At 37.5% G+C, this 14,652-nt stretch overlaps 1 protein-coding gene across 1 annotated transcript; it reads left to right on the plus strand.

Annotated features, from left to right (window-relative positions):
* The first annotated feature begins 703 nt into the window (after nt 1-703).
* LOC139948332 (allograft inflammatory factor 1-like) lies at nt 704-14,432 on the plus strand. Its single transcript, XM_071946467.1, has 6 exons — nt 704-1,079; nt 6,431-6,492; nt 7,083-7,149; nt 11,912-11,953; nt 12,793-12,955; nt 14,178-14,432. Exons 1-6 carry the CDS (start codon nt 1,043-1,045, stop codon nt 14,260-14,262), a joined length of 456 nt encoding a protein of 151 aa, XP_071802568.1. The 5' UTR covers nt 704-1,042; the 3' UTR covers nt 14,263-14,432.
* Nucleotides 14,433-14,652: the final 220 nt, after the last annotated feature.

The raw sequence follows: 14,652 nt of genomic DNA on the forward strand, positions 1-14,652 counted from the left end.
TGGCTTTAACACTAAATAAATATTATTGGTCCTTTTTGTTGGTAGGCAGTTTGTAACAGCTTATTCTATGATTTCCTCTTCAATATAACTAAATCACCTACTATTTCAACTTTGAAAAAGTCTAGGGGTTATTTTTGCATGATTTCGTGAAGTAGTTTTATGTAGAATTCCCCGTTTCGCTCTCTTTGTTTGTGAGGATTTACAAGCATGTTGCTCGCGAGTGTGAAATTTTTACAAGATACTTTATCACCGAATTTCATGTTTCATTTCTGTAATTTCATAGGTTTCTCTTGCTCTTCGTTTAGATTAAGACTTCAAACAATGTGAGTGAGCCCTCATTGTTCAAAGCGGCACTCACTGTAAGAACTTTTCAACGACTGGTTTTAAATCTAGTGCATCCGAGGAAATAGTTTAGGCGCGATGACTCAACCATTCCAATTAGAATCTCATGCACCAGCGTGCACGGTGACGAAAGGGACAAACCATTAAATAAAAGGGGTGGCACTTAATAAACACACACACAAATGGCAAGATATTAATTACCAACTAATAATATGTGTCTGGTTTGATTGATAACCATGTTGATTTGAAGAAAATACTGTTATTCAGGCCCAAATCTAGCAATTTTATAAAATAACCCCCTTTCGTAAAATGGTCGCATCCAAACAAGGAAATCTCCGTTGACTGCATGTCCACGATGTGCATAATCAATTGCAGAATTTGAGGAAGTGTTTTTAGGGGGATGTTCGGGCTTGGAAATAAAGTACCACTCTTCATAAGCGAAACCAATACACACTCGACAGCAAGATTTTTCCATTGAGGATACTGTTACAAGAGCCAATCTGAAAGACATTTTTACCGGGATCGTCTGCTATAATTTTAACCTGTGTTAGGACAGTGCAAGGTGTTCACACCGTCTGCACAAACACTGTGGTTTGACAAGGGTCAAGGCTCAAACTCCACATCTGAACACATCCAGACAACGCTATCGCTCAGGACGTTTGAGAATATCCCATTGTTTGTGAAAAAAACACTTCACAAGATGCCGAGCACAAAGGTGGATCATTCCGATAAACAAGGTAAATAATTAGCATTCCATCATCATCTTATCCCATCTTGAGGAGACAGTCAGAGATGGTAATTATTGTGCACAGTATAGTTGCATGGTGTGCACTGTGCAAGGTTGTGTAGTCATTCATTTCAACGTGAAGTGGTCTTCAATTGTACTTGTGTACATCTCTGATTGCTCTTTAATTGCTCTGTCAACGGCTGTCGAGTGTGTTTGTTTCATGGCTGACGGACTGACTTTATTTAAAGATCGTCAGAGCAGTCAGGTTGGCTCTGGGCAGGCTTGGTGTCCCTCCCTCTGCAATGGACCTCGGTTCGATACCCGGATCGGAGCCTTGAAAGTGGGTTGGATTTTCACTCACTACCTGACTGTGTGGGTTTTCCCTATTCATGTAATGGTTTTTCCCCCATGTGAATTCATTGTCTTATCTACACAAAAATTGTGTGATGTTTCCATTAGGATGCTTTACCGATTATAAAATTCTGATTCAGATTAAGACAATGACATCATTGTGTACTTCTGCTCCCAATTGTCTTCCTCTTCAACCATGGAGGTAGAAAGTTGTTTTATGCATCTGTTCCTATCTTGATCTATATATGCATCTATACTGACAGCCTTTATTTTAGTCCCAGTTCGTCGTAGAGCGATTATCATAACCCCCCTTATCTTCGCGACGGTCCCAAAATCGAAGAGAGTTCAATCTGATCAATATTTTGTTCCCAAACCCTTTTGTCCGTAATATTCCACAGCAGAACTTGTTGGTCGATCACTACCAGGCTAAGAAGAAAAGGGATGAATAATAGCAAACTTGCGGGTCCTCCATGGTACAACCATGTATATAAAATTTGTATATACAACTTTTTTGTGGGCGGAGGGGGGGGGGGTGTTACTGGCTCTCACAAAATTTCCCTGAAGATGGTATTTTCTCAACAGCAAAACTTATTGAATGATCGATAACTAATACCAGGCTATGAAGAAAAAAGGATGAATAATAGTAAACTTGCGGGTACAATAGTTATGTAAGTAAACTCTGTTATGAGAGTGTTGGCTCTGAATTTTTTTTCTTGAAGACGAGCAGATATGTTCGCAACGTCGAGACCAAACCGGCTCTTGATTCTTTCTCAGCATGCAGAGTTTTATTACTTGGTTGTTGTACCTGCAAGTTTTCATACAGCTTATTTATAGTTTTTCTTATTATCAACACCATGTAAAGATTCAAACTTCTTACCCGTTCTGACTATCCGTTGAAGACTTAGCAGAAAAGTCTGCTAAGCAAATTTGCCGGGTTATCAGTTACAGCGGTCTGCCTGGTGACCTATTTTTGCTAAGCAAAAGTTTGTTTGTGCTATAAGCAAAACTGTCTTTGATTATACAGGCTTTTGGAAATTTGACCCATGTGTCATCGTTCTCTCCATACCTTCCTTTTCTAAATTCGAACTGAGGTTGGGATGACTAAAGTATGGTGTTGTCCCGTTTACTGGGATTGGCAGTGTACATTGTAGCCCCCATAATTGTGAAAGAAGTATAGGAGCTAACCCCGGTGTGTCTGGTTCACATAACAAGCACCCTTGTTTACAGGTTTCCTCAGGCTTGCAAGCTACAGTGTAAGGGCAGGGGTTAACCCCAGTGTTTCTGGTTCACACATAGTAAGCACCCTTGTTTACAGGTTTCCTCAGGCTTGCGAGCTACAGTGATTAAGTTCACTTTATGAGGCAGCCTTAGTTTCATTACCAGAAATATATTCTAATATAATTCTCCTCTCGGCATCAAATAGCAGTACAACAGAAAACGAGGAACACTTCCTCATTGGGATTGAAAGAGTTATGCCTATATAAGAACCTTTGGATTATTGTTGTTTGGACGTTCAAGGGGAACTCCCCTATCTTGTTAGTTTATGCTTGGATTAGACTCAATAGCATACCGCTGCTGGTGTATATAGTTGTTTTGATGAGTTCTGTGGATTGAATAGACCAAGGATTTTTGTTCCATTTCGCAATACATTCCCACCCCGGATATGGTGTGCACGTCGTCTATCGATGTAGTTTAAAGGCATGGACACTATTGGTAAATTTCAAAGACCAGTCTTCTCACTTGGTGTATGTCAACATATGCATGAATTAACAAACCTGTGAAAATTTGAGCTCAATCGGTCATCGAACTTGCGAGATAATAGCAAGAAAGCAATAAAGGAAAAACACACTTGTCACACGAAGTTGTGTGCGTTACAGATGGTTGATTTCGAGACCTCAAGTTCTAACTCTGAGGTCTTGAAATCAAACTCGTGGAAAATTACTTCTTTCTCGAAAACTATGGCACTTCAGAGGGAGCCGTTTCTCACAATGTTTTATACCATTAACCTCTCCCCATTACTCGTCACCAAGAAAGGTTTTATGCTAATAATTAATTTGAATAATTACCAATAGTGCCTTTAAAATGGTCTCTTTTATTCAAGAGGAAGAAAAACCCTTTCTGTAATGTACCCTGTATAGGGTACAACACCTGTGGGGGTGGGGGGGGGGCATCAAAAGCTAATTTTAAAGGCACTGGACACTTTGGGTAATTTAATACTTGAAATCATTGTTACCATAAAAACGTACTTGATAACGAGCAATTGAGAGCTGTTGCTCTGTAAGAAACGGCTCCCTCTCTGAACATGCTCTGAAGTAACGAAGATTTTGAGAAAGAGGCAGTTTTTCACTCATATTTAAAGGTTTCACCAGGCCTGGATCATTTTATTATAGGCATCTGAAAACACAAACATTTATTGTGCAAAAAGAGTGTTTTTTGTTTTTTTTCTTTTATCAATTTTTTGCAACTTCGATGACGGACCAATAGAGAACACATTTTCACAGATGTTTGTGCATGTTGTGATATACGTGATAATACTGGACTTCGACAATTACCAAACGTGTCCAAAAGTGGCTTTAAAATGGTCTCTTTCATCAAGGAAAAGGACGTAGAAAAAAACTTTTTACAAATCTGTAATGTAGTGTTACGACAGCATTATTTTTTGTTATGAGGGGTTGGGGTAGTTTAAATCATGCGTGACTCTATACAATTTGCTCGAGGCGTTTATTTTGGGGGTGATTCTTCTGAAAGCTTTGCCCAAAAAGTACACTCGGTTAAAACATTCTCCTCGGGATTTCACAGGGGAGAGGGAAATCGTACCTGTAGCCGTCTAAGCCTTGTGCAAGCAAGTCAAAAGTTGAGACCTTTTGGGCGCGAAAAACATGTTGATGATAAACGATAAAGGACATGCAAAGAAAATAATGAGACCGCGGGTCGCATGCCAGAATGTAAAAAAAAAAACACATTCAAGGCGTCAAGTGCAGTTCTTTAAGGGGTGGGGGGAGGGGGGCAGAGTAACCTCTGGGTCAACATGGCGCTGCTTCCGTACTCAGCACAGTTTTAACAAGCCTAAACTTTACAGTAAGCCTACATCATGTTTTTTCATAATCCCCTTTTTCTGAACCCGTAAGTTTAGATTAATTTAATTCTTACCTATTGACACTTGGTATTAACTTCTTTACCTTTGACCCTAGTTTTGATCGGGCGACGTAATTTTTTTATTCTCAAAATAGAAGGGATTACGCCTTGCAAAGTAGGCATGAGTGAACATTGGCCCCAGAAATCCACATACTTAAATAGGAACTTTTGTGTAAACAAGAAATAAAGTACTATCAAATCAAGTATGTGTATTGGCCTATTACTGATTACGGTATTACTTAGTGCTAAAGGCACTGGACACCTTTGGTAATTGCCAAAACCAGTATTCTCCTTTGGTGTATCCCAACATGCTCCAAATAACAAATCTGTGGAAATTTTGAGTTCAGTTGGTCATCGAAGTTGCAAGAAAATCATGAATTAAGATAAAACACCGTTGTCGCGCAAATTTCAGATGACTGGTAAAGGCTTATTTATTTTTTTAATTTTTTTTTTAATTCTTCGGACAAAAAAAGCAAAACAATAAAACAAGCACAGACCGTCCAGGGAAGGGCAAAAGTCCAAAAACTGTCATCAAAAAAGATGTGCTCTCCCAGACCTAGCTCATAAAAAATACACATTATATACTATACATTAAACATTCTAAAATTGCAGTAAAAGCTTAAACAAAAGATGGCAAGTAAAAAGCAATAACACAAACAACTTGCTTTAGTCCTAAAGTCTTTCTCAGATTCATCAAATATTGCAGTGAGAAATTACCTTACTCTCAAAAACTAAACGTTACTTCAGAGGGAGTCTATTTGTTACTCTGCTCTCCGTTGCTCGTGACAAATTATACGTTTATATGCTAATGTTTTGAGTGATTTCTAACCGTGCCAAGTGCCCTTAAAGCCATTATACACTTTCGGTACAGAAAAAAAAATCACAGATTTACAAATAATTTACAGGGTTTACAGAAGGTAATGGTGAAAGACTTCTCTTGAAATATTATTCCATGAAATGCTTTACTTTTTGAGAAAACATTAAAACAATATCAATTCTCGTTAGCGAGAATTACGGATTTATTTTAAACACATGTCATGACACGGCGAAACGCGCGAAAACAAGAGTGGGTTTTCCCGTTATTTTCTCCCGACTCCGATGTCCGATTGAGCCTAAATTTTCACAGGTTTGTTATTTTATATATAAGTTGTGAAACACGAAGTGTGGGACTTGGACAATACTGTTTACCGAAAGTGTATAATGGCTTTAAAGGAACTTTTGGTAATTACTCAACATAATTGTTAGCATAAAAACTTACTTGATTACGAGAAATGGAGAGCTCTTGATAGTGTAAAACATCGTGAGAACTGGCTCCCTCTGAAGTAACATTGTTTTTGAGAAAGAAGTAATTTCTCAATAAAATATTTGAATTCAATTCGAGACCTCAGTTGAGACCTCAGTTGAGGTCTCGAATTCAAGACATCTGAAAGCACACAACCTGTGCAACAAAGTGTTTTTTTTTCTTCCATATATCCTCGCGCAACTTCGGCGACCAATTGATTTCAAATGTTCACAGGTTTGTTATTTTATGCATATGTTGAGATACACCAAGTGAGAAGACTGGTCTTTGACAAGGTGTCCAGTGTCTTTAACTATTGGGTGTCGATTTTGAGTCACGCTTTCGCAGCCAACTCTCAAACCATGGGAAAGCTCCAACCACATACTTTACGCACGTGTTGCTGCAAGTGTGTGACGTCACGTTGTCATGGATATATAGACCGGTGGGTTTTCTTATTCTACGCTGTTTAAACTTCATAGCAACATGACGTCACGCCAGCCCTTATACAGTTTATCTACTAGTCCAAAATACCCATTCCTATACCTGAAAATTATATTCCTGTATTGATTCTGTTTTTTGTTTTTGTTTTTTTTTAGGCGGGAAAAAGTGGGGCGCTTTGAAGAAGGACCAAGACGGAGCATTGTCGGAAATAAACGAGGTATGTTTTCTACGTTTGTCATTTAGAAGCCCTTTCGAAAATACGGCTTTTAGTTTGGGTCCTGGTTTAGGCTTCGTTTCCCTATGCGTAAGCCTCTTACAAAAATCGTGCACGTTCTCAACACTGACGGAGCCAGGGCCGAGCTGGAGCTAATGTTTCGAAAAGGCCTACGTTATGTTTGTTTTTAACCAGGGGCGGGGCAACGATTAATCAAACTCTCTTAGCCGCTTTAAAATCAATCAAATATATATTCTGACAACTAAACATCAGATTTCTTTTCAATTGTTGGCTTCTTAGCTTCTTGGCTTCTTCTATTAATTGCGTTACCCCTAAAACGTTATAATTGAAAAGTAACTGATGGGTTTACCAAAATAATAATAATTAGTCTGGCACATGAATTCTTGCCTTACTAGTGTTATGCATCTATTCTTCTGAAACGGATACAAATAAATCAAAGCACGCATGCGCATCAGTTACAAAGGTCACTTCCGTTTTATATCCTTGTTTTACTTCCGGTTTACTTGTTGACTTCCGCTCCGTTTATCTAAAAAAAAAAAAACATTGTTTTTCTTTCTCCTTTTCTCTGGCAGGAACTTGTCAAAAATGGCGACTACAGTTCTTACGAAGATCTGGAAGAGAGACTCGCCAACTATAAAAGTGGGTATTTTTAAAGGCAGTGGACACTATTAGTAATTGTCAAAGACTAGCCTTCACAGTTGGTGTATCTTAACATATGCATGAAATAACAAACATGTGAAAATTTGAGCTCAATCGGTCATCGAACTTGCGAGATAACAATGAAAGAAAAAAACACCCTTGTCACACAAAGTTGTGTGCGTTTAGATGGTTGATTTCGAGACCTCAAGTTCTAAATCTGAGGTCTCGAAATTAAATTCGTGGAAAAATACTTTTTTTTCTCGAAAACTATGGCACTTCAGAGGGAGCAGTTTCTCACAATGTTTTATACCATCAACCTCTCCCCATTACTTGTCACGAAGAAAGGTTTTATGCTAATAATTATTTTGAGTAATTACCAAGAGTGTCCACTGCCTTTAAAGACAAAATTTACAATCCCCTAATGGACATGGGACACAACATTAGAAGGGGGGGGGGGCACTTTATCAGGCATGTGGGCTTCAAAAAGACGAGCAGAGTATACTGTTCGAAACGTAAAGACCACACCAGTTCTTTTCAGAGCCACCACTCCTTCAAAAGAGATATTATACATGGTTGTACCCACAAGTTTAATATTCAGTTTTTATAGTTACTTATCATGGCTCGTGTGCTTCGTTTTTGAAAAGGCGAAGGCACCAAGGCATTTTCTCCTTGGTAAAGGGCATTTCAAGGGCACCAAGGCAATGACCAGGGGCATGTGGGCAATCGCCTTCATCGTCTCCGTGCATCAGGCCTGCATTATGTAATGTATTCTGCCCCAAAATACATGCCTCGATACTATGTGGAGAGTATGCAGTATTATTTCACAAGATCCAGATATTGGTTGCAGAAACTGGGGTGTTCAAATTGACACCATAAGTGTTATCACGTTACAGACAAATCGAAGAGAGAATCACAATTCACGCCTTAGTGTTACATTATAACACACATGAAGGCGTAATATGTGTTTGCAGAAATTTGAATGATTATCTTCTTTAATTAACTAATATAGGCCTACTTATTCATGTCTATGCGTGTTTTTCTTTGGGTCTACTTCTGTTTCTTTTTGCTTTCACTATTAATCGGTTCTATAATAGCTATTTTGTCTTATGAGTTCTATGTTAAAGCCATTATCACTTTCGGTAAACAGTATTGTCCAAGTCCCACACTTCGTGTATCACAACTAATATATAAAATAACAAACCTGTGAAAATTTAGGTTCAATCGGTCATCGGAGTCGGGAGAAAATAACGGGAAAACCCATTCTTGTTTCCGCGCGTTTTGCCGAGTCATGACATGTGTTTAAAATAAATCCGTAATTCTCGCTAACGAGAATTGATATTGTTTTAATGTTTTCTCAAAAAGTAAAGCATTTCATGGAACAATATTTCAAGAGAAGTCTTTCACCATTACCTTCTGTAAACCCTGTAAATTATTTGTAAATCTGTGAACTTTTTTTTCTTTCTTCCCTGTACCGAAAGGGTACAATGGCTTTAAATGGAAGGTACGTTTGGCAATAAAAACGTAATGTTTATACGTACAATAGCTTTCGATAGTATAAAGCATTCTGAGAATCATATCACCTCGAAGTAATGTGGTTATGAACAAATATATCAGTTTTTATTCCACAAATTTGAATCAGACACGTTTCTCAGATTGTGTATACGTATTATTCTTCCAGCGTGAACTAAACCGCTCCGGTATTAGTTGTAAAAAAAAAACACGCTATATATCACTCGTTTCAGTAATTCATTCATTCATACAACATTTATTTCCATATCAAAGACGAAATTAAAGAAGTGCAGCAAAAAATAGACAATATATTAAGTTAACTAACAAAAGAGGCATACAAAATGGCCATACAATAAACAAGAACTTAAATAGGAAGTGATATGGGGGCAAATCCCCAAAACATTAGAGCAACAATAAAACAATGAGCAAAATAAAATAAGAAAATAAACGATTGTGTAGAGCAGGGGTTGGTAAAAAGAGAGAGAGAAAAAAAATGACAAAGAAGGAACATATTTAAGTGAGAATAAACAAGACAATAAACGAGACATTATAGGAAAACCGATGGTTTAATAGAACGAAGTGAAAGGACCTAATAGCAAACTTAGAAAACCGGTGAAATGGCAAACAAGAAATACTGGCACATGTTTTGAAATGAAATTTTCACAGGTTCGTTTGATTGTATATAGGATTAAAACAATTGAACTATTCTAATAAAACAAAATGTATACGTTCCCTTTAACAATACAATTCCAAATCTCAAAAGGGTAAGATGGCCCTGCCTCGATATTAAAGGAACACGTTGCCTTGGATCGGTCGAATTGGTCTTTGAAAAGCGTTTGTAACCGTTTTTTATAAAATGCATAAGGGTAGAAAGATGTTGTAAAAATAGAATACAATGATCCACACAAACATGCCTCGAAATTGCGTGGTTTTCCTTTTACCTCGTCGACTAACACGGTCGGCCAATTATGGGAGTCAAACTTTTGACTCCCATAAATGGCCGACCGTGACAGTTCGCGACGTAAAAAGTAAATCGTATACAGTTTTGAGTGATACTTGTATGGATCATTATATTCTACTTTTAAAACATCTTTCTAACCATATGCATTTCATAACAAACGGTTTCAAACGCTTTTTATAAACCAACTCGTCCGATCCAAGGCAACGTGTTCCTTTAATATGGATTGTGCGCGTGGAAATAGGAACCCACTGTTTGTTTCAACTCTGTCCCATATTCGGCCATTTTTTATGGGAGTCAAATTTTTGACTCCCATAATTGACTCCCATAAATGGCCGACCGTGTTAGTTCGCACATTAAAAGGAAAACCACGCAATTTCGAGGCAAACTTATGTGGGTCATTGTATTCTACTTTTAAAACATCTTTCCAACCATATGCAACAAACGGTTACAAACGCTTTTTATAGACCAACTCGTCTGATCCAAGGCAACGTGTCGAATTCCTTTAAATGAGTTAACACTTGGCGCCATATTGAAGGCGGCAATAAAGTAAAAACCGCACAGCTCTATTCCAGAGACGCAGTGCACAATGATGCTAATTTGCAGCTCCAATTAAGTTACGTACAAAATAAACCATGTCACTTAATCTTATAAAGTCATTAACGTAATGTCAAGTCATAATGAGACTATTTTCCACCAAGTCACAAACCTCAGCTTGAAACACAACGACAGATGTTATTCCTTCTGCCAAGTTGTGACGGAAATTTATTGAAAGCCGCAGCCAACTGTGAAAGAAGGCGTTGTAGTGTCTATAAGTAAATAGCAGTGTAAAAATATTGAAACACATATCTTTATGTCATCAAAGAGCTGCCGCCATTACTCATAATGTAATCTGGTAAACATGTATTATTAAAGGAACATTTGACAGAATAAGTAAGAACAAAAATCGTCTAAGATCACAGATTTACATAAAACTTACACGGTATTAATGACGATGACTAGACATCCCTTGAAACATTTCTGTCTGAATTGTCACATTATTTGATGAAGAACAAAATAATAGTAATATCTGAAACTTCTATAGGTTTGTCAGTTTATGTATAATGGTGGATTACATTAAGTGCTTACACTGCCAGCAACTGTTTTGTTAGCAAACACCAGTTTTGTAGTGTTCCTTTAAAGACAGTGAGCACTAGGTAATTGTCAAAGATTAGTCTTCACAGTTGATGTATCTCAACATATGCATAAAATAACAAACCTGTGAAAATTTGAGCTCAATTGGTCGTCGAAGTTGCGAGATAATAATGAAAGAAAAAATACCCTTGTCAGACGAAGTTGTGTGCTTTCTGATGCTTGATTTCGAGACCTCAAATTCTAAACTTGAGGTCTCGAAATCAAATTCATGGAAAATTATTTCTTTCTTGAAAACTACGTCACTTCAGAGGGAGCTGTTTCTCACAATGTTTTATACTATAAACCTCTCCCCATTACTTGTAATCAAGAACGGTTTTATGATGATAATTTTTTTGAGTATTTACCCAATAGTGTCCACTGCCTTTAATGTTGGCTAATTCGGGTTGCAATTTCATTATCATATACTGATAGAGTATAACATTATTTGGCTTATGTTCAAAGATGATGTTTGATATCAGCTTATCTGTAAATGCACCACTGATTTTGTGTGGCGTTGTGAATCACTCATAATGGATACAACATTATTTTATTTTAAACAGATGGTAGTTTTTTTAAAGGCACTGGACACTTTTGCTAATTACTCAAAATAACTGTTAGCATAAAAACTGACTTTGGTAAACACACAATGGAGAGCTGTTGATAATGTAAAACATTGTTAAAAACGGCTCCCTCTGAAGAAACATTGTTTTTGAGAAAGAGGTAATTTCTCTCTCAAATAATAAAAGGCGAGCCTTTTATTATGCATATGAAAGCACACAAAGATGTGCAACACGGGTGTTTCTTTCTTTCATTATTGTTTTGCAACTTCGATGACCAATTGAGCCCAAATTTCCACAAGTTTGTTATTTTATGCACGTGTTGGGATACACCAATGAGAGTACTGGTCTTTGACACTAACCGAAATGTGTCCAGTGCCTTTAAAGGAAAACACCACAAATTGTTACAGGAAGTGAAAACACAAAATACTATTATGTCCCTTAATTGTTGATCGAATTACCAGATGGTGATGTTTGATATTAAAGTGGTTTCCGAGAGAGAGTCGTAATATTTTATGACCGCAATAATATTTAAACCACCTGTTTGTGTCTTTTAAAATTGCAGTCAAGTTCATGGAATTCGATCAGGATGACTCAGGTGACCTCGGTAAGTCTTTGTTTGTCTAAAGGAATAGTTTGGGGCGAGACCAATGCTTTAAGCAGAGCTTCAATTTGTGATGCATGTTTAACCATCCATGAAGCTTTGAAGGAGAGTGTTATTACTTTATTTATTCTAATAATTCATCTGACATGATGACAGGTTTCCCACAAAGAAAAGAGCACATGGTCTTTAAATCATTCACATTGATTTTTAAAACCAATAACAGATCGTCATAGGACTGCTTTTGGGCAACCAAATTTGCAATCTACGTTGACTTTCTATCAATCTTTTAATTTGTTACACTGCACTCTCTTGTTTTAAAGGCGTGCACTCGAGTGTGAAATAATAATGTTTTCTTTAATATGGATTGTACGCGTGGAAATAGGAACACACTGTTTGTTTCAACTCTGCCCCATATTCGGTACCTTTTGTAGACCAAGGACAAAACAAAAAGGGGGGGGGGACTCCATTCATCAAGGAATTTTGTGCACAAAGTCTTAGGGAAAAGCTTATACAAGGACAATGGAAAGAACAAAAGATGTCTCCACACAGGGACGCATTTTTTAGAAAGTGTGTTTTATAGAGTGTGCTTATCAAGTCTTTCATGACAAGTTTATACCCTGAAGACGAGCAGAGCATACTGTTCGAAACGTCGAGACCAAACCGGCGCTTTTCAGACCAAACCGCCTCTTTTTCCAAGCCAACACTCACACTAAAGAGATTTACACATGGTTGTACCCGGAATTGTATTTATTTATAGTTTCTTCCTAAGTTTATACCCCTTGAGTATAGAACTAAATTGCTCTCATGTAAATCTTTTTCATTTAAAAACTATCCAATCACAGACGTCAAAGATGTGACGTTCATGATGGAGAAACTAGGTCAACCGAAGAACCTTCTGGAAGTGAAGAAGATGATCGCTGAAGTAGACACCAACAACTCGGGCACAATCAACTACAACGAGTTCATTGAGATGATGCTGGGCAAGAAGAACAGTGTCTTAAAGATGTGAGTATTTCATGAAAATAAATGCAAGATAAGTACAAATTGACAAACCAAAAGTTCGTATTACAATGCTTGCAGTTCATTCATGATGAGGGGCATTGTGGCTTTTAAAAGGCTGTATCTCGAGCGTTACTTGAATAGTGTTTAAAAGTTGTGAGTATATTATGGTCATGGATTATAAATCCAAGATGGCGGATAGTTTTAAATTGACAAACCCAAAACTCGTAATAATGGTTGCAGTTCATTATGAGGAAACGCAATGTTGATTTAAAATATAGTATCTTGTTCAATCAAGGTTGGACAATCCAAGACGGCTGACATAATTGTTAGTTTCTATTCGGTGTATTTTTTTTAAACATATTTGATGTTGGCATGTGCAACTCAGCTTTTAACTGCGAGACATGTTTCAATAAACCATTTTTGAATTGAATTGATGTGAATAATTCAAGATGGCCGACAAACTGCCAGAAAGTAGGGCGGTACCAACGGACCCGTTAGCCCTCGTTTGTATAGACATATGAACTGATAAACAGAATGTCACATTTTCTCAAAACATGTCTGGTGTCACATCGTTTTTCATAATATTGTTTTCAAAACAAGCGGTAACAAGATCGAATATTTATCACCATAGAAAAATATTATGGATACCACAAGGGTCACGTGAGAATTTCTCTTAAACAAAATAGAACCGCGATACGCACTGGAGTCTCAAATTTAAAACAAACTTTCAAAAATTTGCCCTTTGACAAAATAATCACCGCACCTTTATTTCCCCCTCTAAAATCCAACCCAAAAGGTACGTCAGTGAAAAGTATTATTGTATTTTTCTATCCAAAATATTGAAAAGTAACATTTGATGATGTTAAATTTGCACCGGATAAATAGTATTACTTGGTGACCCACATAAACCGACGTGTTGATGCACTGTATACTCGGTACCTTCTCCCAGTTCTGTGGGGGAAAAAACATCACATGCATATAAATACTCGGGTGGGATTCGAACCCACGACCTTTGCCAATCTAGGGCAGATGCTTACCGACTAGACCACCGAGATGGCCCGGTAGCTAAAGACTCAGTGGTTGCCCGGTATAGGGGCAGTTCGAATCCTATGTTTTAGCAGCGGGTATCGCAACTCAACGACTTTACAATATACTATGTAAAGTTTTCATCGGGGATAAAGAATTTTGTTGGTAAACTTTTTGCTTTCTTTATTTTGTTTCTCAGTATCCTGATGTTTGAAGAGAAAAGGAAAGAGAAGGAAAAACCAGCCGGAATTCCACCAAAGAAGAGTTTGTCCGATCTGCCATAAATAATCGTCCAATCTGTTACAGTTTATCAGTTTTAATCAAATCTTTTTATGACTCTGTCTATGTACGTCACACGATGCAGATTACTACACTTTATAGGCAACCAATTCCAGGCATGTATCTCCAAAATGAAAATCCACTAATAAGTGTTCTCATTATTTTCTTGGGGAAATAAGTTAAAGCTAGAAGACTGTTTCTTGTGATGTGGAAGTGTTTCTTGTGTATCCGGGCCCAATTTCATGACTGTAAGCACAAAGACTTGCTAAGCACAGAAAAATCTTGCTTGGAAAGAAAATAGGTTTCCCGCCAACAATCCATGAAGTTGACATTGTTGTGACTGCCCAACTCATGCACAAACACCTGCTAAGCACAGAAAAATCTTGCTTGGAAAG

Source organism: Asterias amurensis, chromosome 15 (assembly GCF_032118995.1).
Source record: "Asterias amurensis chromosome 15, ASM3211899v1".
Classification (NCBI taxonomy): Eukaryota; Metazoa; Echinodermata; class Asteroidea; order Forcipulatida; family Asteriidae; genus Asterias; species Asterias amurensis.